A 25,895-nucleotide genomic window follows, 5' to 3' on the forward strand; every position below is an offset into this window, starting at 1 on the left:
ATATTATTGCACAAGCATATTTACCGTCGTAGAAGGACCTATTGCGCAGTGTGAATGGGTGGGAGAGCTTGGGATAATATCAGGCTAGCTACGAGGTGAATGTAGTTGCGCGTACATGACGAATTGGATCTATCGACATTCGAAGCGTCTTTTCGAATAGTTTAAAGGATCAGCGAGTATCGCACAATATTGCAGCCCCGGGGCGTGTCAGACTCGGCAGCCACGGTATGCAGCACCCTGCTACGTCTCAAACCCACGACATATGGATGAGAAAATTAATCACAGAAATCCCCCGCCGCGCCTGATCGCAATATAGCTCAGACTCCGCCAGACTAACCCGCCGACGCTTCTCCATCGGCTGTTGGCTTGTCGTGATATGGGCTGCCCGTTGGCCTTTGCAGTCAGCCTTGGATTCTACCAATGGTGACTTTCCTAAACCGGAAGCCCTATCAGCGTACTGTCTATCTGACCGACACCCGTAACTGTACAGGGAGATAGGCAGGGATGATCATCTTGGGCATGTTCCAAAATGAGCAATAATCAACAGTGCCGTGCTGTTCTTCAACTTCAACCTTATTCTCGATTCTTGCCCGGAAACCCTTCTTCCACCCACTTCTCCCTGCTGCGATTTTGCTTACTCCAATTTCAAGCAGATCGGAATGCAATGGTATAACCGTAAGCACCTTTGTAGAGTCTAACTGCAATATGAGCTTTGTTGCTCTGTTTTGTGGATGACATCCTATTCCCAGCTCATGAGAGCGCTGAAAATAACTAATTCACATAATCGAACAGCAGCAGCGGGCCTGACAGTAGCCTCGCGGAGCTGGATCTCTGCTGCCAGTCACATACTGATTTTAAGTTGTCTTAATGGAATATGCATCAAGGTAACGACAGGAGTCTTAAGGGAGGGCACAGCAGGGTAGCATCCGCCCTACACCCCGGCTCTCGAATCGTCCTGAACTACATCAGGAAATTGTGGTCATTGATTGCCTTTATGTCCAGAATCAATTCACTTTCATGCCGAAAAACTTCTACAAGGAGGCAAATTGGCTGGGTATACTTTCGAGGCGTCGAAAAGACAAGCCATTACAGTAAGGTCTGAGAGAGGGTAAAGCTTCTGTCTTATAGAACATTAGCATAACCAGCATGAATAGTAAGAGCCTATAAAAGACATCTGAAGTAATAGGCCACAGATATGGCCGCTCAAGAAGAGAGGTTGACTCTCACTTACAATGATATCATAAATGAGCGAGCTGAAACCTCCCATTCATACAACTCTATAGACAAATTCCAATGCTTTAGGTTCCCGAGTCTTTTATGCCGTTACCCCATACCCATGACCTGGAATCTAGGATTGGAATCTAGGGTCTCTAGCTCATCCTTACCCATACCTTCGACAAGGTGCCATATTGATCTAGACCAGGTGGGAGAGATTAGGCATGACGATCACAACACTAGCCACAAGTTATGCGGGGCAAAGAGGAGGAAGATGCAGCCAAGATAGGTATACAGGCTGTATATCCCATTTAACCCAGTCAGCCGGCGGTCCCGGTATCCCCGAGGCGGCTAATTATAAGGCGTCGCCGCATTTCTCCAAGAATACCACATTGGAGCAGTTGGAGATCGACTGGATCACCAAGATGCCACCCCTCGCAGGATTCTCAGACAACCCATTGCGTTCCCGCGCCGATCTCATCCACGCGGCCATCGCTCTCGTCCAGCCTCTGCACACACACTTCTCTCCCAGGAACGCCTTCATCCGCCTCCCCGTCGCGACAGGTACACATTTCGACGAGAGAGCGGCGCAGCTAGAAGGCTATGCGCGGCCATTATGGGTGATCTCCACTTTGCTACGTGCAGTGCGTGCCGAACCCGATCATCCAGACGCAGAGGCAATCCGCAGTGTATGTCGGCCCTGGATTCAGGGGATCCAGACCGGGACAGATCCCGCGCACCCGGAGTACTGGGGCGAGATCGGCGACGGCGACCAGCGGATGGTCGAAGCAGAGGTCATCGCCGTCGCGGTCCTGTTTGCGCCGGAGGACTTTTACCATTCGCAGCCTGCCCGTGTCCGTGAGAACATCGTTGCCTGGCTGCGCGGGATCAACGGGAAGGAGATGCCGGTGAATAACTGGCGGTGGTTTCATGTTTTCGCCAACCTCGCCTTAATCATTGTGGGAGGAGTTCCGTACGCAGAGCTGAAGGGCGCGATGGACGACGACCTTGCCGTCCTTGACTCGTTCTACCGAGGCGAAGGCTGGTCTGGTGATGGGCCGTGGTTGACCGGAGAACAGGAGGCCGAGCTGGAGCAGGAATACAAGAGGACCCGACGGCGTGATAAGATCGGACCAGGCCGCCAGGTGGATTATTACTCCAGCAGCTACGCAATCCAGTTCAGCCAGCTGCTGTATGCCAAGTTCGCGGCAGAGCTCGACCCGGCTCGCTCAGAAGGATACCGGCAGCAGGCGAGGGAGTTTGGGCGGGCATTCTGGAGGTATTTCGATAGGGATGGTCGGTGGTCCTCCTGGCTGAATCCGCACGGTTGGCCCTGACTGACAAGTATACAGGCGCAGCCATCCCCTTCGGCAGGTCTCTCACGTATCACTTTGCGTGTGCCGGCTTCTTCGCAGCCCTGGCTGTTGCCGAAGTACCAGATATGCCGGCGCCGCTGGATTCACCGGGCTCAGTCAAAGGCTTTCTGCTACGGCATCTGAGATGGTGGGCAGCGCATTCAGACGATATCTTTTATCCAGACGAGACAATGAATATCGACTATCTTTATCCGTGCATTGCCCGGCTTTCATCTTAGGGCTGGCTGGGTGTCTTGCTGACAGCATAAGCAGGAACATGTACATGGCCGAAGACTACAACTCGCCCCAGTCCGTCTACTGGTCGGTCAAGTCGTTCATTCCGCTTGCCCTGGTCGACGGCCACTCCTTCTGGACCTCGTCTGAATCAGCGTATCCGGTCTTAGCCGACTCGGTCAAGTTGATCCCGCAACCAACCCAGATCCTCTGCGACCACGCCCACGGCGCGCACCACTTCCTCCTCAGCGCGGGCCAGTTCGTCGCCTGGCCCATGAAAGCTTCGCAGGCCAAGTACTGCAAATTCGCATACTCCAGCTCTTTCGGCTTCAGCGTTCCGACAGGCTCGCTGATCCAGCAGATCGTACCGGATAATGCTCTCTTCTTCAGTCGCGATGGGATCGAGACCTGGGCGGGGAAGTGGAAGTCTTCAGAGGCGAGGTTCGGGACTGCAAATGCAGTTGGGGAGACTGTGCCTGTTGTGCATGTCAAGTGGCGACCTTGGGCCGACGGGCAGCTTGTCGTCACAATGAGCCTGATCCCGCCAACGGCGAGGTGGCCAGATTGGCATACCCGCGTCCACCGGATCCAATTGAAGGGAGAGGCCCCCTTAGAAAGTCTTCATCTGGTTGAGGGCGGGTTTGCTATCGAGCGAGTTCCGGCTGAGAAGAAAGCCTTGCCGGTGCTCTCGGATGGTAATATCGAGGGCGCGAGTATCGGGAGGAGTGAGGGCATCTACGTGTCACAATCAAGTGCTCTTGTGCTCTCGCAGGCCGGCGCAAGCGGCATCGTCTCTGCAGCAGTGCGCCGGCGACCTGGTAAGTCTAGCTGGAGCTCGTCCGAAACTGCCACGTCCGTAGAGTATGAGGCCATGAAGCCCGATTCCAACACGAATCTACTCTCCCAGCGCACCTTGGTGCCGGTCGCAAAGTTAGGACTACTTGATGTCGAGGCTGGAGAGGAAATCGAGCTCGTAACTAGAGTGTTTGCTATTTCTGCGAAGTCGCTTAGGGGTCAGCCGGGTGCGAGCGTACCTGACGGGAGAGGTGGGGGAGGGATCCAGCGGCCTATGCGAGAGAGGTGGCTGGATGTGCCCAAAGTCCAGCTCGGGGATATTCCTGAAAATGGTGGCGAGGATGTGATTGCGCTCGAAATTTGAGCATTCAACAGATCGCTGCTTGCTATGTGACATTGGTTCTACTCGACTCAATTATATAGATCTACTGTAACCCTAACCAATCTAAACTAACCCCATCCGCAACAACTGATTCCCAAACTCGAGCAGATAGTAATCCGCGTAGACCATGACATTTGGACCGACAGGCGGCACGCTGATCTCGGTTCTGATCTCGTCACAGCTACGCGAACGGTTTGGCCGGCGGTATCCGATCTGCGGTGGATCAATTATTATCATCGTCGGCGGGATCCTTCAAGCCGCAGCGGTGAACTACGGCATGTTCGTCCTCAGCCGGTTCGTTGTCGGCTTTGGACTGGGAATAGTGGCTACTGCTGCGCCTCCGTTGCTTACTGAAGTCGCCTACCCGACGCACCGTGGGAAACTCGTCTCCTTCTACCTGGTTACATGGCCGCTCGGCTCGCTGATCGCCGCCTGGGTGACATACGGGACCTTCAAGATGGAAGGCTCAGACTGGAGCTGGCGGATCCCCAGCGCACTGCAATGCTTCTTCTCGCTTGTCCAGGCAATCCTTGCTCTCGTCGCGCCGGAATCACCCCGTTGGCTCATCTACCAAGGCCGGAGTGAGGAGGCCCTTGCCATTCTGACAAAGTACCACGGCCACGGGGATGCTGACTCCCGCCTCGTGTGTTTTGAGATGGCCGAGATCACGGCGACGCTCGAAATGGAGAAGGTCCAGCGCCTGTCCCGCTGGACCGAGTGGCTCTCTACGCGGGGGAACCGCCATCGTCTCTTCCTGGCTTGCTATATCCCCGCCATGCTTCAGTGGTCCGGTAATGCACTGACATCGTACTACCTCGCCAAAGTGCTAGTGACTATTGACATTACCGATCCAAAGACGCAGCTCATCATCAACGCCTGTCTCTCTGTCTGGGGTTTCCTCACTGCCGCGGTGTTCGCGACAATGGTCGATCGCGCCGGACGACGATGCTTGTTCCTGTCCGGCATGGGGAGCATGGGCGTCGTGTACATAATCTGGACGATCTGCTCTGCACTGAACGAGAAACACAACTTCGAGGATAAAGGGTATGCCGGCGGCGTGCTGGCCATGATCTTCGTCTTCAGCGCCGCATACCACATGTGCTCGCCTGTCGCGCCAACGTACATTATGGAGGTCGTACCTTTTTCGTTGAGGTCCAAGGCGGCTATGATGTACCAGCTGACGGGGAACCTTGCGGGCCTGTATAACAGTTTTGCGAATCCGGTTGCCATGGACGCGATCAGCTGGCGGTACTATATCGTTTGGTGTGTGGTCATCGGAGTCAACTTCACCCTCATCTTTCTGTTCTTCCCCGAGACGAAGGGAAAGGGCCTTGAGGAGGTTGCAGAGATTTTTGACGGGCCGGACGCGCTTGCGGGCAAGAACGCCATGAGGGAGATGGGGTTGGATGTCAATGCCGACAAGGTTGTTGCTGTTGGGGGGGGGGGGAAAGCATGTTGAGCAGGCTTAGTTCTGAGACTGCGGGCTCAATGAGAGAAGGGCACTATCTAGTCAATATGTCAGGGCTGAATATTGCCAGCAATGTATCAGCAATGTACCTCCGAGGCTGTTTGACAACTACTGCCGCATCTAGGTATCTTATTTCTAGCTTGATTCTTACCAAGGATAAGGTGATTGTATGTTTATACATCTTGGTCCCGAGATATGAGAACTGGCATAATGTACTACACAGCTCCGAGATACGCGGCATGATGAAACGCGACATAACTACCTACGATTGGCCAGTTTGGGACCTCATATCGTAGGCTCTTCGTCACCGAAGTAAACACTCTGCTGGTCGCCGTCATTGCGGAGCAGTGGGATTGTTCGCGGAGATTGCAGGGGATATTGTGAAGCTTGCGAAGGGGTGGTCAGTATCAAAGAATGTCTGATGAAGATAACCTAAAGGGATACCCTTCATGGACTGTTCTAAAAGAAGAGAACGATATGGGTATAGAAGTTTCCTTCAGATGACTACTACTGCGCGCTCGACAAATAAACCAGCTATAAGTTGTGGTGAGTATATGCTCGAGTTCAATAGTTGTGATATAGGACACTTGCCAATGGTCCTTGGCCTTGTGAAGCAACAGATGATCTATGGCACCGTGGAGAAATGACACACACCTGCCGAGTAGATGTCTTCGGACTTGATCAATCGTGCTCAGTCTAACTTTGCCAGACGAGCTTGATGGTGCAGGGTAGGACTATGGTGCTGTACGCAAACAGCCATGACTCGCACCTGAAATATAGCTCCAACTGCCACTACAAGCCCTTGAAACGTGGAAAAGCTGGCTAATTATGGGAGATAATCGTAGAACTGGAGAGAAGCTGAAGCCAAACTCAGCGAACTTTTGCAATTCCGGGCTACTATCACCATGGATGGGTTTTCCCCCTGAAGGCTCACTTTCTCCATCATAAAAGCTCTGCGCAATCCCTCTATTCTTCCGCCATGGATGTCAGTGATTGATAGTGAATTGCCCTCACAGGCACCAAATGGATAACAGCCCCGCTGACCAGTCGAATGGGCCCGGGAACCCTAATTGAGGCTGTCAGGTTAGTCCCGTTACTCAACCGCGGCGATGAAAACCCATCCTTTCATACTGTCGCTCGAAGTCTCCCTATATAACAGGCACAATCCCGGTTTTAGCAATTTGAAAAGAACTAGACCCAGCCATTTGGCGGTGCATGTTCGGAGGAAATTTCAGGCAGTTAGGGGGAGGTATAATTCTATTCCATGTACTGAGGAGTGAGATGGTGGCGATATTGGGATTATAGAACAAGGCCAAAGCTTTAGACCATGAACAGTTATTACGATACTAATATATCAGCACGGTATCATCCACACTTGCAGTGGTTACTTAAATATTAGAGTGACAGGTAGACTCATCCCGCTCAATTTCATAGTCTGAACACCTCAGCAACCCCCTATTATCGAACTAACAGCTGTGACTTGCAATTCCCTCCACCTCAAATCGTTCACTCTCGCGGCCAAATCCTGACTTCGTATCTTAAGCAGCGGCAGCCTGCGGGTTCGAAACGATGCCGGTAAACGACGGCCATTCCAACTTGAAGCGCGTATTCTCTGGCCGACAAGCATGAATTGATGTGGTACATGTCAAGCAAGGTCCATTGGAGACAGATTTACTTAGAATAAAGTAACAGGGAAGGAAAGCAATTTCAAGCAAAAGAGCATCTGCCCCTCCATTTCAGCCAAATCAGTGGCGGAATAAGAATAAAAAGCAAGCTAAATCTAAGGCTTGATCCAAAGAGCAGCATAGCGGTCTGCAGTTCCCGTATTGTATCCGCTCAGAACCTGAAGCACATAGCCAGCAGCCTTGTACTCGTCAAACAAGTTTTGGAAAGTCGGCGAATCCATACCATGACGGGCAACCCAGGCGCCAGATGCAGAGGTGTCCCAGATGCCAGCATAGTACACCGTATTACCAATTGAATAACCATTGACGTTGATCAAGCGGTATCCGTCCTTGAGATAAGTGTCGAACTTCTTCTGGTATTCCGCCGCGGTCATCTTCGCCCACGCCCACCAGGCGGTCCCGTCGTTGATCTTCTCCCACAGTGCCGCAAAGCGCGCCTCGCCATTCACCTCGTACGCACTGACATGTGTCACTCTGTACCCCTGCTCGATATAGGTATCGGTGTACTTCTGCAGGGAAGCGGCATCGATGTTGTGGCGCGCCACCCACGCGCCAGGCGCGGGCGACTTGTCCCAGACTGCGGCAAAGTAGACATTATCACCAACCGTGTATCCGTTGACCTGGAGGAGCCGATAGCCATCTGCAATGTACTTGTCGAACTTGTCTTGATAGGAGGCGGAAGTCATTCGGTGGTGCGAGACCCAGGCGACCCCGTTGTTCTTTTCGAAAATCGCGGCGTAGTTGTCTTCGCCGTCGCGTTCGTATCCGCTCACTGACTTGATACGGAACCCTTGGTCAATGTAAGAATTGGCCGTCGACTGGTATTCGTCGGAGGTCATGCGGTAGTGCGCGTGCCACTCTACGGCTTGCGCGCAGAGGGCGAAGACGACGGGGAGGATTAAGGGAAGGAACTTCATTGTAGATGTGAGAGTCCAGACGGCGATGATTAACGAGTTTCTGTTCCTGAACGTGAGGTTTATATAGACCGTTCACCTAGGCTGTGCGTGATATTTATACGAGAATGATGGGTATGAATGGTGGCTCAGCAGCCGAATAGCAACGAGGGCGTCTTCCAATTCGCTGTATAAAAGCATCGCAATCTCGCAGAATGAAGCTTGATTGAGCGGGAAGGATTGAGCACCTGCGAACATACCCCTGTCAAAGCCCTAAAATAGCACGAATACGAGGTGTCCCTCGGAAAACAGCCCCAGGCTCATTTAAGGTGCTTGAGTGGATGCACACAAGTGGCTACCCGCTCGTAATATAGTGTTCGAATCTCAGGTTCCAGTTTACATCGAGTTCTTGCTCCTTGACTATCCAGATCAAGGCAATCGAAGCTCAGACCCAATCCGTTGTCACTGTGTTCGAACACCTCATTTCCATTTGGTCCAGTGATGTTTTGTATTATATAGATACACTGGCCTTAGGAGATGTTTATTTGATGTTTATTTCAAGATTTTCTGAATGACATATGTACTCTACGAGCTGATTATCCCTTTCTATTCTATGGCGGTCAATTTGTAAAACATAGACTCTGGAATTCCGTTTATAATATATTGATTCTATCTAAGGCGCATTGACTTATTAAGGACTACTCAGTGCGTGTTCTCGTGTCGCAGCCCTTTGAATACGAGGTGCCTGATCAAGCTGTCGTGGCTTTAGGGCGTCGTTCTTACTGCCTATAAAAAGGCCGCTTGCCTATATAAGGACTACATTGACTCAGATCTTGTCTGGGCACCTAGACTTCAGAATACGTCAACGATGTAGGTTATTTAAATAATGTAGGATATTATAGAGCATCCGGATCGACGTAATTACCAGCATCAACTAACGAATAATATAAAAGAATGAAGGTCTGCTTCTTCCAATCTAGCTCTATAGGTCGGTTTAAATACATAAGAAATAATAAGCAACCTAGCCTAATACGGCAGTTGGAAGAGACATAACTTTTGAACCGTGGAAATAGCTGAAGTCTCTGCATAAGCATCGGCGAGCCGGAGCTTGCAGTTCCGATATCCCAAATAGGAAAGTTCCATATATGACTAGCCGTCACATACGGTCGACAGATATCAAGTAAAACCAGGCGCTTCTTTCACTCATTTCCAACATATGTTGTTCAGATTTGTTACTCAAACATGTATTTAGCTATTTCTAGTAGTTCTGTTTGGGTAGCACGTCCGGATGCCCCTTGAGAGGCCCCAGACCACGTGGACCCTGTCATCCGCTGAGTGACGTTGAATAATAATCTGGCAGCCAATATATTGGTCAGGACTTAGCTCTCCGAGGGTTAGCCCTTTTTGGCTAAGTGGGAAGTTCAATATAACCCAATTCAATTGTATACAAAGACCGGGGGCCAAAAGCCCTCCTTCTATTTCCTTCTAGTGAAGCTCTTACTAATTGCAGTGCTACGATCAAGATTTCCCACTTTTGAGCTACCAAGCCTACGGGATTGAAAAATACCGCATCCACATGTCAAGTCGGGTCTGTCTCGACTGCTATGAGGTCTTGGCCAAGTACGAGGCCCCTGCAAATGCTACATCGTGATGGTTCCGAGATGTATAACCATGGAATACGGCCAAGGGACATGCACTGAAGCGTCTAGGTGAGAAGGTTGACTCTTCTAATGCGTAAGGTGTAGAATACCTACTAGTCCTACTAAAGTGCCAATGACACAGAGAAAAATTATAGTGGGTGCCAATCAATCATACCCAGTTAGACAGTAAGCGAAACAACAGACCTCTCCTTGCCCAAATTTCAACTGAACATTGACTCGTCATCTGCCCCAGGTGCGGCTAAGCCAGTACTGAAGCACCAAGCGGGCTAGTACTGAACAACCAGATTTAACAGGTCTCAGACACTTCGTAACGAAAACACCCAGTGGACGTAAGCAGGATCACTGAGTGATCTAACTTGCGACGCGGGGGCTCCGAATTACTTTCTGGTCGTCATGATCGGCAAAGACACTGCTCGTGAACCCGGGGCAGGTACAAGCGTATGTGTAATAGTAAGGGGGACTATAGAGAATGGCCGTGATGAATTGATCATCTCACAGGCGTTATTGAACTTGATTAGTCTCGAACCAGCTACCCTGCTCTGGATGGCTAGTACCGCTTGAGCTCGTCGAAGGCGATGCTGTTGTTTTCACAGAGAACGACATGCCATTCGTATGCATAGTGATGGTCTATTGTGAAGTCGGAAAATACAAGCACGAGCTTTACATATAGTTGTAATCCAGAACCCAAACACTTCAGGTACATACGACCACAGAGTGTCATATTTTTGGTCTACATCAGTTATTGCTCAGCGAAGGCTGGTACATACGACCATAGGGTGTGGAAAACAGGACTTCCCGTCCGCTCAGCCGTACTCAGGTATGTGTGTCTTTGAGCCATTATCCTCGCGACGGAAGTATTGTGGTAAGTACTTCCCAACTACATGTCAACTGTTTGCTGACTACTCATCTTCTAATCGGCAGATAAAGACCATCAGCAGGGTCTAGACGGTTAAAGCATAAACCATGCAGTGTTGTCTTCAATGCACTAGTTCCTGTTGATATACTGCAATGTCCATATGTCTTATTCACATCCCATGGTGTACATGAACATCCACCTCCCATACCAGCAAAGTCTCCAAGGGCAATTATGAAAGGGATTACCAGCCTGGTTAATAGTATAGTGGGTCCTACAGTGACAACATGTAGGCACTTGGAAGCCACTTTACCAGTGCTTGAGAACTGTTTGCCGACTGGTTAGCTCAATTACAGCAAGAAACTATCGACTCCACAATCCCATTGGTGCCAAACTCTGGTCTTATGTATCGTGCCCCAGAACGTACATTTCTCTGCTTTCGTAGACTGAGGGACTTTACGCACCTTAGATACCAGAGCGACGTTCTGTTGGCTAAGGAGACGCGTTATTGACTTAGTCAGGGCTGTTTCATAGTCTTCTTGAGGGCTGGGTGGTTCTAAACACGCTCGCCCACAAATTGCTGCGCATTCCACCAGCTGCCCTCTGGGTGTTGTTTTGATTCGTGGTCAGGTTACAGATCAGGTGGCATCGTTCTCATTCGTGGTCGACGTGCTGGGGTCGGCGACCTTACGTAATATCTCCCCTCCAGGCTGATTCACTAACCTGCTATCCCATCGTTAAACACCTCCCCACCCAACAACTTGATTACTAGACAGGTAAGAACCACTAACCAGCACAATGGCATGCCTGGAGTATCTACCAAACGAAATTATCGAAACCATCGTTTCCCTCCTAGAACTAACCGACATCCGCAATCTCCGCCTCACCAGCCGAGGCCTCGCCCTGAGATCATCCGGACACCATTTCAAGTCCCACTTCCGACGGAAACACGTAGATATCACTGAAAGCACCCTTCGAGACTTTGTCCAGGCCACAAAACCCGGCCGGCTCGGTAGACTCGTGCAATACCTAGTCCTCGTCGGTGTGGTCATAACACAAACTGGCTACGTTGGCGTCTTGAGGCTCCCACCTTCCTACAGAGAAGCAAGGCCTCGAAGCAGAAGATGAGGCAAAGACAAGACAGGATCTAGAAGTACTTGCGCAGCGGCGAACAGACTATAGGGTAATGCGCAGTTCAGGGACGGATGTACGGCTACTCAGCGAAGCATTCGGGAATCTCATGGCACAAGATGGCGGCAACAACACTGCAGGTGGGCCGAGGCTGCGCACGCTGTCGCTGAAAGTGGTCGTGTATCACACAGACGCCGAACAAAGACTTCCTCCGAAAACCGGCGGCTGGGTGCCCATCTGGCAAGTGGCGACAGAGACATTCCACACAGCACTACGTGCCTTGGCAATCAGTGCAATGCCGGTAGCGAAACTTGACATCTACACCCAGCAGAGCCGCTCCAGCCTGGCGTGCAGCGAGCTAAGCGCCGTAGACCACGAGTCCAGCGGACTAGTAGCTTCGCTTGCGTCTGTGAAGAGCCTGTCCGTTAGCTTCTCAGACCGGATCATCAACGGGAGAAGGGAGAATCTCGGAATCACAGGCGGCTCGGCGGACGAAGTGGACCGTGATGCACCTGTGATTGACGACTTTCGAGACAATGAGGATGTCGAAGCAGAGGCGTGCGACGAGTCGACTTTCATTGGCCTTGTGAGGTTGGTCCAGCTCTGCAGTGGCCTCAAGGAGTTAGAACTCCACCATTACAAGCTGGGGAATCACACTGTTTTTGTTGATCTGCACCGGGAGCAGTTTCTGCAGCGCATTGTTGCAATGACCACGTTAACCACTCTCAAGCGCTGTGCACTCCGCGGGTTAACAGTAAGAGAGGTAGACCTTCTGGCATTCATCAAGGAGACTGCACCTGCCATTGTAGAGCTAACCCTGCAAAATGTCAGTCTTGTTTCCGGGACGTTCAGGGCCATCTTCGACCACTGCACAAGCGAAGCGAGCTGTCTGACAAGGCTGTTCTTTGATGACCTGTTCGAACAGAAACTGCTCTATTTTGTAGGGGAGCCCGGGCAGTCTAAGCTGCGAAGCTTCAACTACCAGTGTAGCGAGACGCTAGATCGCACGGGGCCGGAGGTCAGACGGCCGATTTCCTATTTCATCCCTTTGGGCAGGCCCAAGGGGAGCCCTGCGCTTTGGCAGTGGAGGATGCGGCGTCGCCGAGAATTCGGACCGCCGTAGGATGCTGACTGTGCAATATCGTTCATTTCGTGGGTGTATACTTCTTCGAGATGACACATACACCAGGCAGGACCCCCTCCACGTCCACTGCAGGCCCTCAAGGACCCAAAAGACACATAGCCTGCAGCCAAATTCAATCTTCTTTCCATTCTTGTGATACGTGCACCTTGGCTTGTTCAGCGTATGTAAAGCATCAAGACCAATGCACTCCAGTTGCGCATTGTTGCCATCCGGGCCGCAGGAGATGTACTCATACCTTCTGTTAAAGCATAATATCCGCAGTCCATCAGGTCGGCGACGTTGAAAGATTCCAGAAAGTGGCGTAAGCGGCGGGCACGCTGTCGTCACCCGGGTCCGGCGGCTGCGCGAATGCTTGAAATAATTAAGATATTACATAGTTTCTCCCGCAATTGTACAATTGGTAAGAGGATGCAGAGAGGATAATACAACGATGCTCATCCTGGGCACCGTGCTCGGAATGAGAGGCACATAACACCAGTCCAAGCTTCATCTCGGGCACCGAAACCGCGATTCTGCTGTCAAGGTGCAGGGCTCAGAAATACTTTCTGAACTGCATAACAGAGTAGATACAACAAGCAGGCCACAGAGTCAGACTATCAACAGATGCATAGACGAGACAAGACGTAGCTCAGGGTTCGGCTACGAGTCAAAGCCGGAGCTTGTAGAGACTCAGTTAGCTGGGTCAGCAGCGGCAGAATCGTGGCTTCATCTCGGGCTGGCCTCGCGATCCAGCTTATCCTAAGCACGGTGGTTAGTGTAACCGGGCAGACACTGACACATGAGATAATAATAAAGAATAAGAAAAATCCTCCCTGGGTGTTAATCTATAGCCTAGCCCTTATAGAACCAGAGGTGCTATATTTAAATTAGAGGAAGCAAACTCTAGAGATAGCTTGGTGATGGCGAATTCTCCATTCCGTTACTGGATTTGACATATTTGAACTCCTTTGGTGGATGGTGGGCCCGGCAATTAGCCTTTAACTTCTCAGCTGGGCCACCGTCCGCAGGAAGCTGCACCCTGGCGGATAGAGAGTCCTCTTCGAAGAACAAGGGTTAGTCTTACGGTCGAGGAGGATAAGGACCGACCCACGTAGAGGGAGTACGGTTCTGGATAGGCATTGTGGCAGGACCTATTCAGACCTTGACTTGCGTCAAAGTTTTCCTGCCCGGATAATTGAGTTTCAGATCACTCACTGCCTGGGTGGAGAGGTACTTTGCAAACCGATACGAGTTGCTTTAATTACTAACGTAATGGACACAAAGTAAACCTCGGAAACAACAAAACGGGGCTCCCTCATCAGCTGTGGCAGGCTGAGTATTGCATATAGTCAACAATACTTGGCCACTATGGTATCGAAGTAAGCACGCTGTATAATGCATGAGTAAAACAGTGTTGTACTTTCCCCTCTCGCTTGCACAGGTTTTATATAAGCGGGCGCGGATTTCTCTTTTTTCTTCTTCCAATGTTCAGAAAACACATCAGCCCTTGAAAGGCAACACGAGAGGTAGGCCCGGGGATCTGAAGAATTTGTACGACCTCTGTTGAGAAGTTTATGTTAACATATGGATTATTGGCCAGAACCGTCCACAGTCGAAGTCGTTTCAACATATACCTTGTCAAGCTCCGCCTCGCTGGCCGATTACCACATGTCTCCCGCACACGGTCACTGCGATGCGGCCTTTCAGCCCCTCCGCGATCTGTTCGATCAGTTGCTGAGTAATGAAAGTGAGCTCGGCGCATCGATTTGCGTTAACATTGACGGACGAAACGTCGTGGATCTCTGGGGAGGCTATTCCAATGAAGAGCGGACAAAGGCCTGGGAACAAGACACCATCACGACCATCTGGTCGACCACCAAGGTCATTACCGCCCTTGCAGCTAATATCCTCATCGAGCGTGGTCTTCTAGATCCCAGCAAGAAGGTGTCTACATACTGGCCCGAGTTCGCCGCAAACGGCAAGGAGAATGTTCTAGTATCGCATGTCCTGAGCCATTCCTCTGGACTACCCTCTTGGGAGTCGCCGAATACCATAAAAGACATCTACAATGCTGAGAAAGCCGCGGAGAAGATAGCTGCGCAGGCACCATGGTGGACCCCAGGCGAGCAGTTGGGCTACCACCTTGTCACCCAGGGCTGTCTCGTCGGGGAACTGGTTCGCCGCACTACCGGCCAGTCTCTTGCTCAGTTCATCGCCGACGAAATCACGGAGCCTTTAGGCGCCGACTACAGACTTGGGGTTCCAGAACCCGAGTGGCCGCGTACGGCAGATATCATCCCTCCGCCTCCGCCCGAACCAACCCCCGCGTTAGACCCGGAGAGCGTAGCGGCCAAGGCCTACGCCGGTGTACCAATACCAGCCGACGCAGTCATGACAGCATCCTTCCGCAACGCCGAACTGGGAGCCAGCAACGCATTTACCAACGCGCGGGCCCTTGCCCGAATTGCATCAATCGTTGCGCTTGGAGGCACTGTCGACGGGAAACAGTACCTCTCCCCGGCAGCCATTGATCAGATGCTCCAGGAGCAAATCCGCGGTCAGGACCAGGTCTTATTTGTGAACCTACGATGGGGACTTGGGGTGGGGTTACCTGTGCCGGAGACCGTGCCCTGGCTTCCGTCTAACAGCCGGCTATGTTTCTGGGGCGGCTGGGGGGGATCAGTGATGATCATGGATCTAGACCGTCGGATGTCAATTGCGTATGTCATGAATAAAATGGGGGCCGGGGTGTTGGGGAGTGAGCGAACTGCGGCCTATGTTAAGACCATCTACAGGATCGTTGATACGATGGGCGGCTGATGAGACGTGTCTCTTGTGTCACTAATGACACTGCCACCCGGATATCATGCGGATTGTTTCTTCCTAATGATCACTCCCCACTGAAGAAATTTAGTCTTAAAGTGAATCGGATGTTTGAGAGCCGGACATCCGATGCTGGAGAGAATGCAGTCGGCTTACTAAGTGGTGGTTTCTTTGTAGACACAGCTGGGCCGGGGTTTTCGTAAGGGGTAACACCGGTGTCAGAGTTTAGGTTACACAGTAATCTCTCCGAAAAGCCCAGCTTGGTTCTGAACGGCCTGCTGCGAAATTTTCCTTATGCCAGCCGTACATTACGGCCTTTCAAAGATTTTGCAAAATACCGACAAAATCAATGATCGCGGGAGCCGCAACTCATATAACACAACACCAAAGAATCGCTATCAAAAGACAGCTTTTTTTTTGTCATTCTTATTTTTTTTTTTTGGTGACTACCTTTGACTCAGGCTGTACCAGCTCAACTCGATCGAGTTACTACGACGCAATCATGCAGATCATCAAGAGCCTCTGGGTGCAGACATTCCCCTCCAAGCCCACCCTAACAGCCGCCACACTCCCTCCGCAAACTGGCAAAGTCATCATCATCACTGGCGCCACCTCAGGCCTAGGCTTCGAGCTCGCCCGCATCCTCTACAAGTCCGGCGCAACAGTCTATATCGGCGCACGCAACGAGTCCAAAGCCAAAGCCACAATCGAGACCATCACCGCCAGCGCAAGCTCAACCGCACTAGCCGCCTCCGCAGGCAAACTCCACTTCCTCCCCCTCGACCTCGCTGACCTCCGCACAATCAAGCCCTTTGTGGAATCCTTCCTCTCCCGCGAATCCCGCCTCGACATCCTCTTCAATAACGCCGGCGTCGCCAGCATCCCATTGTCCAACCGGACGGCGCAAAACCTCGAACCACACCTCGGCACGAACTGCGCGGGCCCATACCTCCTCACTCAACTCCTCTCACCGATCCTCGTCTCCACAGCCCAGAAGCACTCCACAGCGCCCAATACCGTCCGCGTTGTTTGGAGCAGCAGTATGCTCGTTGACGCGCTGGCCCCACGCTCGGGAATCCGGCCGTCCGATCTCGATCCCCCTAGCCCGAACATGAACCTGAACTACGCGCTTAGCAAAACGGGGAATTGGTTCCTTGCGGATCGGCTTGCTAAACAATTAGGCGAAAGGGGCGTTGTGAGCATCACACAGAACCCCGGGAACATCTACACACCAATCTTCGACAATGCACCGCGGTTGACGGTGTGGCTTTCCAAGCCGATTTATTATAAGCCGGAGCAGGGAGTTAATACGATGCTCTGGGCGGGATTTAGCGATGGGGTTACGGTGGAACGTGGGGGTGGTTATGTCATTCCGTTTGGGCGGTGGCATCCGTATCCTAGGAAAGATCTGCTGGAGGCGATTATGGATAAGGAGGAAGATGGAAATGAGGCGGAGAATAGAGGGAGGGGGTATGCAAAGGCTTTTGAGGAGTGGTGTGATTTGGTTACGAGGGAGTTTCGTTGAGGGGTTTTTCTCGTCAAGCAGCATCGTTATCTGCATATTCACTCTGCTACTTATTTACCGTCTACTAACACATCACTGAATTATGATACTAAAAAAAAAAAAAAAAAAAAAAAAAAAAAAAAAAAAAAAAAAAAAAAAAAAAAAAAACTGTCAAGTTATCCATTATCCAGCACGATCACCGTATAAATATTAATGGGTCAACGACTTGAGATACCTTTCCCCATTTGTCCCCAAGCACCTAGCCAGCCAACCTCCCCACCATCATCTCGCAAAGCGCATTCAGTGTCTTAGCACCCAGGACATCCAACGTACTAACCACAACATTCAACTCCCTGCGCGCCCAATTCCGGAACTCCACCGCGGCTAGCGAGTCCAGTCCGTAAAGCACAAGTGGCTTTGCAGCCTCCATGGGTTCAGACAGAGCCAGGCTGCGCATGAAATGGGCATTCGCGGCGTCAATCATGGCCGCTATCTGAACGGCTGCGTCGGCCTTGGCCTGAACGAGGGTTAGTAGCGCCTGCACCTGCATGTCACGAGCCCCCCCTTTGATGGAGATACTGGCGCTGTTGCTGTTTGCGCTCTTCTGGCAGAGGGCCGTGAAACGCGCGTCTTGGTAAAGCGCAGAAGGCACAGCGGGTGCAGGATACGCAATGCCTGTTATTAGCTGGCTGGTGCCAGTGCTGCGCTGATCCCGTTCTTGAAGAATGGATGTGTACAGGATCCGGTGTAGCTGGACCTCGTTGAGTGGGATCCAGGTCTCGGTATCCAATCGGTCAGTGATGGACTCGTGTTCGGCCATGTAACCGATATCATCGATGATTCCGAGGTCGACTGAGCAAGCGGCGAGGCCTTTGCTCCGGCGGTAGAGGGCAAATGAGTCTAAAAATGCACTGGCTGCAGCGTAGTTGGCTTGGCCCTTATGGCCTACAAGGCCGGAGAGGCTGGACAAGAGGGTGAAAAAGTCGAGGTCGAGTCCGAGTTGGAGCGCAACATCATGCAGGTTATAGGTTCCCTGGACCTTGCAGCGCAGGGCATCGTGGAACTGGGCAGCTGTCATGGAGGTGTAAATTGTGTCTTTCAGAACCATGGCCCCGTGGATGACTCCCGCGACTGGCGGGCGTGAGCCTTTGCAGAACGCTTTCTGAACATCATCTTTGACGGACACGTCCCCGCGAACTAGACTGCAGTTGACGCCTAGCAAAGTGAGGTCTCTCAGAACAGCTTTTGACTTATCGTCTGTGTAATCGCTGCGGGACATTACAGATATATGCTTTGCTCCGTGGCAGGCCAGGTATGTTGCTAGGCTCCCACAGAGACCCTTCAAGCCGCCGACTATCAGGTACGAGACATCACCCCGCAGCTTGAGACTTTTCTGCACGGGCATCACTGGCACATCTGTGCAGTTCTGGGGCGCGTCTCGAGAGATGATGATTTTACCGATATGGGCACCGCCCCGCATGTAACGGATGGCCGCTGCGATGTTGCTGTACGCGTAGACAGTCCGCGGTGCAATCGGCCGAATGTGGCCTCCGTGTATCAGATCGAATATACGCTTTAAAAGCCTATGTACAATATTAGTGTCACCATTCGATCGCGACGTTCTTCAAGCCGCTCACCTTGCAACCAAAGGGCGTGTGATGCTCGGATGCGACAGGTCAAAGGCACGATACGAGGCATTGCGATTGAAGGGTTCCATGGAAAGACTATTTCGATCAAGGATATCCTTCTTCCCCAGCTCGACCATCGTGCCGTGAGCTGCTATGATGCGCCATGACTCGTCTAGCAAGCTACCCGTTAAGGTGTTGAGGATAACGTCCACCCCCCTTCCGCCAGTCTGCTCGATAATGCAAGATGCGAATACCGTATCTCGAGACGAGAAGAGCCGGTCGGGTGATAAGTTGAATTCTCTGATAAGGAATTCCCGCTTCTCGTCACTTCCCACAGTAGCATAGATCTCCGCGCCCAGATACTGACACAACTGGATCGCAGCAATACCAAGTCCTCCAGCTGCTGAGTGAATAAGCACAGACTGCCCCCACTGGACATTGGCAAGGTCAACAAGGCTATACAGTGCAGCCTGATATACAATGGGGATTGTAGCTGCTTCTTCGAAACTCATCCAGTCCGGAATAGCGTGGATACCCTCGATGGGACATTGCACCCTGTTGGCAAAACTGCCCCGTCGACAAATAGCCACCCTCTGCCCAATGTAAAAGGGGCTGTCTCCTGCGTGATGCCTAATGCGCCGTATGACCCCAGCTCCTTCCAATCCGAGCAGGTACTGGTTTTCAGGGACGATCCCGAGAACTGTTGCGACGTCCTTGTAGTTGAGGCCTGCTGCGTGCATCTCCACCTCGACAAAGCCGTCTGGCACAACAGCCTCACTGGGCCCAGTTTCTGTAAATTGTAGTGATTCCAAGAACCCAGGCGCCTGGCATGTCAAGCGAACACAGGAGGCGTGGTTGTGAAGGTTTTGGATCACGGCTTTGCCATCGCCTCCGCTTGCAATATCAGGGTAGACTCTACTCACATGAACGATGCCGCCGCGCTCCACATACTCATACTCTTCATCAACCAGACCACTTGAGGTGTTTCCATTGTCAACTCTCTCAAGCACGTCAGCAATCGCTCGGAAGGACTTTTTGCTATACGGAGATTCTACGTCGAGGAGAGTGAAGCTGATAGTTGGATCTTCGGCCCGGACGACTCTGGACAGACCAGAGACCAGAGCCTGGAGTGGACTGACAACATCTTTTTGAGCACCGGAAGTAACCCAGACGATCTTGCAACCAAAGGCGAGGATTCGCTGGATGGCTCCCCACTGCTCCTGCGTGACCTCGGCGAGCACCGGCTTAAACATTTCATCGGTTATTAGTATGATCAAATCTTTTCGGATTTCTCCGAGCGGTAGATAATGGATACCGGCCACTGTGACTCCGGACTCAGCAAGCATCTGGCTGGCCAGAGCAGAATCTGTCGAGCTCGACAGAAGAACCAGGCTGACCTGGAGTTCAGCAGAGGGCTCGCGAACGGGCAACAACAATTGACCCACAATAGCGTGTGTTTCAGTACCCATATCAAACGCCACTGATTTCTTGAACCCATGGCGGCCGAGTGCATCGTTGATGCTTGCCGAGTGCCCGTCCCAAGGCCGCGCCTGGACCTGGTTCGTCGACGACTGATGCGCAAGAATAAGGATAAAGCCACCCTTCCGGAGAATGGCTGCGATGTTAACAATGGCGTTATGCAGCTTTTCTCCACAAATTTGATGGTCTGTGTTCAGTACAGCCAAGTCCGCCTTGTCTCCGAGCAGATGGGAGTCTATATCAAGCCGAGACACGTCCAGAGCGCTCAGTTGGACGTTTGGCAGTCCACAGCCGTCGGCCATTCCTTGAAAAGCCACAAGGGCAGCGGCGTTATTGGACACAAAGTGATACTCTACAGCACCTTTTGCGGTAAACGGGATATGGCCAAGGATGGCAAAAAAGCTGCTGTCCGTCGATGGTGCTATGTTGAATTCCACGACACGTAGCGCTGGTTTCTTGTGAAGAAGCAGGCTGATAAATGACAGTGCTCTAGAATCATCATGAGCACTATAGGGCGCAAATCTGGTGTCGCAAGTGTCCAGAATTCTATACAATTGGTTGCGGGAAAGGAAAGATATATCCGGTTTCCATTCCAACCGCATGCTAGGGGTAAATTGGCTGAAAGCTTCCTCTCGGTCAAGTGCCGAATATGCCAGACCCCTGACCCTGATTAGCGTATCTCCCGTGGCCGGGTCTGAAACGATGATATTCGACTTGTACGAGCATGGTTCGTCTCGCGACCCAACGCCCGAATACTCGGCAGAGCAGACCGAGGCTCCTGATCTGGCAGCGGTCTGTCGCGCACTGATGACAAGGTCCTCTATGATGGCCGGCACAAGGCATTCTCGCACTGCACTCCGTACCCCGTTCCAGAGCGCCGGAGCCCCGGACTGCAAACAACCATCCAGGACGGCCGGGTGGATGGAGTAGAGTGATTGAGCGTACGCTGATTGAGGCTCTAAAAACGACACTAGGGCTCTGTTTTGTCGAGTCCCTACCACGGATTCGATTTGCAGCTGTGTTTGAAAGGCTGAACCGAAATTGTACCCGACTTTGTCCATGGCCTTGTACCATAACCTGGCGGGAGTGGGGTAGAGCAACTGCTTAAAGGCGCTTGAGGGTGGAGCTAAATTGGGGTAAGCTCGATCAATTGACCCTGTGCATTCTGACCAACGTGAAAACAGGCAATCCGTACCTTTGCCGACTTCAACATGGAGAGAGACCAGCCCTTCACAGTGAATAGTTGGGACACTCTCGCCATCCGCCGTGTAGACCGAGAACTTATACCAGCCACGCTCAGGACTCATTGAAAGCATCAACGTCGACGGTGCAGCCTCATCCAAAACCAGCGCTCTGACAAACTTGATATTGCGGAACCTATACGGTACTTGCGAGACTTTTAGGCCCGTGTCGATCATCCCGCTGCGCTGACCAGTCTGGTAAGCTGCTTCAACGGCCATAGCAATATACCCAGCCGCCGGAAACAGTGGCTGGCCAGCGACCCGATGGTCCCTCAGCCATGGCAGGTCTGCAAGGCGCAGGACCTTCTTGAATGAGGGCGCAAACCACGACGTCCCTAGAATCTTGCTACCAAGCAGATCGTGGTTTGGATAGTGCCTGAACCGCCAATCTCGACTGGACTGGCTCTCATACCAGTATTTTATCGAGTGGTTCCAGGCGTAGTTGGGAAGATCAACGATTACGGACGGCTGATGCTGATCTTTCTCCCTGTGCGCGTGGTGTGAATTAACCTGCTCGATGTCGACCGCACCACCTGACAGATAAAGATGCCCTGCCACTTCAAATAGCCCCATAGCTGCGGTAACCACGTCACGCTTGTATGCGGCATGGTATTCAATGGCGAGATCTGGTTTCTTGTCGCGCATAGACTGTATTATCTGCTTGGTAGGGCTAGCGAGCGCACCCGACGGGCCAAGTTCAATGAGGAAATTGATCGGTTGCTTCTCGTCGCTTAGCATCATCCGGACTGCCTGGTTGAACTGAACGGGGTATTGCATATTTGAACACCAATACTCGACATTGCAAGGACCCATCGTCTCCAACCCCGTCACGGAGGAGAACATTTTTACTGTACGTTGTTCCTTAGTTGCTTTTGACACCGGTGACGACATTGAGTCCAGCCCCAAACCATGCAACATCTGCTTATACTGCGCAGTAATGTCTGTCATAAACATGGGGTTATGGTAAGCCATATTGACCTGCAAAAGACGAGCGAAGTATCCCTTCTCCTGGATTACCATATTCGCCGTTTTGAGCACATTCAAAGGGCCTGACAATGTCACGCTCTCGGGGGAGTTGATGCAGGCAACGGCGATTGAATCCCTATGTGCCTGGAGAAGTTCTTCAAGAACGTGGTGACCTGCACCTAAGCCTACCGCAAGCATACCTGTTGCCGGCAAGGCCGTATTGCGCCGCTCAACAACCGCTTTCCCTCGGTAGTACGCAATCTGGATCGCTTCTTCGGGGGACAAAAGATCGGCCGCAGCTGCGGCTGCTATCTCGCCGGAAGAGTGGCCGACCACACTACACGGATGAACTCGCCATGCCCGTAGGATGTCGAGCATAATCAGCTGCAGGGCTGTGATTAACGGCTGCGAGAACTCTGGCTGTTGGATATGGTCTGGTGCTTTTGGGGATGTCAATTCGTCTAGAAATGTCAATCACGACTTTATATTTCCATTACTTCAAGTTGGGCACGGGTACGCACCGTACAACGACCATTCCGGCGGGTCAGGAAGCAACTGCAGTGCCCTGTCTAGACGAGCGAGCTGACCCCTTCCTGAAGGAAACATATCCAGAAGAGACTTCCCCATTTGAGGCCACTGAGACCCTTGGCCCGTGAAGATAAAACCTACTCGTGGGGAGCTCGACCGCAGTTTCCCAAAGACCAAACCATGGAGATCGAGATTGAGACTGGTCTGTGTGATAAGAAATGCACGATTGAAATGCCGAGACCGCCGCTCCGATAGCGTATACGCCAGGTCCTGCAATGAGATCCGCACGCGGGGGTTGATTAGGTGGGCTCTCAGAGCGCGAATATACTCCTGGAGCGATTTCTCGTCATTGGCTGAAAAAACTAGCAGTTGGGGAAAGCATTTCTCATTTTCCTCGCATTCTTCGAATGGATCATGGTCTTCAGGTAAATAGGACGACTTGAAGCACATTTCTGATGCAGATACGCCAGTCTTTGCCTCGTCCAAGATTACATGGGCGTTAGAGCCGCCGTATCCGAAGGAGTTCACGCTCGCCCTCTTGAAAGGCATGCTGGGCCACGGAGTGGCATGTTGAAAAGCGCGCGTCTTCAGGCCGTCAAAGTCAACTGCGTGGTGTTAATCCATGTCCTGCATTGGTTGGAGGACTTGACATACTCTCGGGGTTCGGTGTCTCAAAAGTAGGGTTTCCGGGAATGACACTTTTCTCCAATGCAAGAATTGTCTTCAACAAGCCAGAGATGCCAGCGCCAGGCTCAGAGTGGCCGATGTTGCTTTTGACCTGGCTCGGTATTAGCAGGCTCTACACGAGAATAAAGGGATTGGAACGCAGCGAGCAGCTCGACCTACCGAGCCGATCAACAACGGCCTTTCCGCAGGCCTCTCCGGACAAAACACGGACGCCACCCCTTTGACCTCGATTGGATCTCCAGCTCGGGTCCCCGTCCCATGGCATTCGACATATGAAGTGGCGTTGAAGTCAGCAATACCCGCAATACGATACGCCTGTCGAGTCACAGCGGCCTGTCCTTCCGAGCTCGGACTCGCAATTCCAGCGGTCCAGCCATCACTGTTAGAAGCCGATCCACGAATAATAGACCGGATCGGGTCTCGGTCACGGATAGCGTCCTGCAGTCGCTTGATGATAACCATGTTAACCGCTTCGGCCTTTACATATCCGTCGGCTTTGGCGTCAAACGTATGGCAGAGGCCCGTGAGAGAGGCAGCGTTGATGATACTGCTGCTAATGTCAATGCAGTGCTCCGGGCTCATGTACAGATTGCACGCGGCTACTATTGCGGCTCTAATCTCCCCCGTTTGCAGGTATCGCGTAGCTACGTCCAAGCTGACTAGGCTGCCGGAGCATGCTGTGTCGATGGTCATACTAGCTTGCCTTTTAGAAAGCAACTACCAAGGAAACTGGAAATACCAACCTCGGTCCCTTGATATCCAGGAAATGGCTCAATCGATTACTGAGCATAGCGCGTCCAATACCCACGGTTGAATTAGGCGCCCGATCGTCCGGATTCCTGGCCTGAATATCGCCATAGTCTAGAAAGTATGAGCATCAACAACTGATACACATATCCCACACCGTATGATCATTGCACCAACCAGACGCATAACTCCCCACGAAACATCCAACATCCTGTCCTCTCAGCTGCTCCAGCGTGATCCCGGCATTCTCCAGTCCCTCATACACGACCTCCAACAACTGGCGCTGCTGCGGATCCATCGCCGTGGCCTCCGCACGGGAGAGGCCGAAGAACTGGGCATCGATATCCGCCGGATTGATACTCTCAAGGAACATACCCCCCGGCGTGCGCATTGTACCCGGCCGCTTGCTGCCGTTCTCGTGGCCTGCCAAGTTGAAGCGCGAAGCTGGAACAGCCCGACTCGCCACTCCGCCACGTTCGAGGAAGTCCCATAGTGCTGTGGGGGAGTTGTTGTTTCCTGGAAGCCGGCAGGCAAACCCAATCACCGCAATGGGCTCGAAGTGGTAACGAGGTGAGGGTAACGAGGTTGAGGTTATTCCATTCATCTTGAACAGGTAATACACAGCACCTATAGCTGTTGATGGAAGAACACAACGGGAACTTACAAACCAAGCAGATATCCACCAGATCGTTTTGGGGTGACGGGAGTGAAATCAAGAGTCTCCCTACACCAATCTTCTGCGATTACGGATGTGATAAAACCGCACCTAAACCTCTAATGCAAAGCACATCCATATCCGACTGGCATGTCCACAGGGTACCGACGGGATTGGTCGGATGGTCCCTCGTACCAAGAGCCGCAATCCAGCGTACAATATAACGTCCGCATTGATAAGCACCAGTGTTGATGCTCCACAAGGTACCGAAGGTCGCGGACCAGTTTACAAGATGGGCATTAGGCGTCCAGCGGACACGGCGCGTCCTGCATCCCTAATGGGAATTGCTGCAGCAAACTTTGTAGGAAAGACAATGGCAGCCCTTGCGCTTACCGTCAAGGCCATCCTGAAATGTCTAGACTGAGGTCCAACTCCGACGACTCGCATGAAGGTGGCTACGCTATGCCGCTGAACATGAAATCGTGCTGAGTTATGCCTACACCCCTTTCAAAATCGACTGAGGATCAGGCGCCCCAGTACGCAGTAGTTGCATCCGGGATTGTGTCCTACCCTCCTGTTTATAGCGTGACAGATGACCAAACCGCCAAGATTTGTGGCTCGCCTTGCAGTCATATTGATTCATTACAGAAACAAGTATTTTTAATCTTCTCTTGTTCGGGTAAAACCAAGGCAGTATTATTCTGTGTTCTACGCTCTATGTTTTCCACGTTGACCTGCTTTAATCACAGATCGTGTCCACAACCAACAGATCAGTTACCGTATGCCGTCACCGTCCACACCAGGAGCAAAACCAATGTCTCTACAGGAACAAAGCATCGAAT

The 25,895-nt window shown here is 51.9% G+C and overlaps 6 protein-coding genes across 6 annotated transcripts, besides 1 other annotated feature; 4 read left to right on the top strand and 2 right to left on the bottom strand.

Annotated features, from left to right (window-relative positions):
* Window positions 1-25,895: part of a sequence feature (contig 1.118 712..105880(-1)) that runs on past both edges of the window.
* Window positions 1,641-3,963, top strand: ANIA_07089 (DUF2264 domain-containing protein; the record flags this gene model as incomplete). The annotated part of the gene is made up of 4 exons (XM_659601.1): window positions 1,641-2,511; window positions 2,568-2,718; window positions 2,844-3,622; window positions 3,665-3,963. 4 exons carry the CDS (start codon window positions 1,641-1,643, stop codon window positions 3,961-3,963), a joined length of 2,100 nt encoding a protein of 699 aa, XP_664693.1.
* Window positions 4,109-5,833, top strand: ANIA_07088 (uncharacterized protein; the record flags this gene model as incomplete). Its single annotated transcript, XM_659600.1, has 3 exons — window positions 4,109-5,404; window positions 5,605-5,616; window positions 5,726-5,833. The coding sequence occupies 3 exons, from the start codon at window positions 4,109-4,111 to the stop codon at window positions 5,831-5,833; spliced, it is 1,416 nt and encodes a 471-aa protein (XP_664692.1).
* Window positions 7,230-8,051, bottom strand: ANIA_07087 (uncharacterized protein; the record flags this gene model as incomplete). Its single annotated transcript, XM_659599.1, has 1 exon — window positions 7,230-8,051. The coding sequence occupies one exon, from the start codon at window positions 8,049-8,051 to the stop codon at window positions 7,230-7,232; it is 822 nt and encodes a 273-aa protein (XP_664691.1).
* Window positions 11,340-12,795, top strand: ANIA_07086 (F-box domain protein; the record flags this gene model as incomplete). The annotated part of the gene is made up of 2 exons (XM_659598.1): window positions 11,340-11,583; window positions 11,624-12,795. 2 exons carry the CDS (start codon window positions 11,340-11,342, stop codon window positions 12,793-12,795), a joined length of 1,416 nt encoding a protein of 471 aa, XP_664690.1.
* On the top strand, window positions 14,464-17,143 carry ANIA_07085 (uncharacterized protein; the record flags this gene model as incomplete). The annotated part of the gene is made up of 3 exons (XM_659597.1): window positions 14,464-15,515; window positions 15,710-15,817; window positions 16,090-17,143. The coding sequence occupies 3 exons, from the start codon at window positions 14,464-14,466 to the stop codon at window positions 17,141-17,143; spliced, it is 2,214 nt and encodes a 737-aa protein (XP_664689.1).
* fma-PKS (polyketide synthase fmaB) lies at window positions 17,382-25,458 on the bottom strand (the record flags this gene model as incomplete). Its single annotated transcript, XM_659596.1, has 11 exons — window positions 17,382-18,705; window positions 18,760-21,355; window positions 21,425-22,615; window positions 22,958-23,569; window positions 23,619-23,742; window positions 23,811-24,345; window positions 24,395-24,512; window positions 24,576-25,031; window positions 25,063-25,122; window positions 25,249-25,387; window positions 25,447-25,458. 11 exons carry the CDS (start codon window positions 25,456-25,458, stop codon window positions 17,382-17,384), a joined length of 7,167 nt encoding a protein of 2,388 aa, XP_664688.1.

The sequence above is a fragment of the Aspergillus nidulans genome, chromosome IV, assembly GCF_000011425.1.
Source record: "Aspergillus nidulans FGSC A4 chromosome IV".
Lineage (NCBI taxonomy): Eukaryota > Fungi > Ascomycota > Eurotiomycetes > Eurotiales > Aspergillaceae > Aspergillus > Aspergillus nidulans.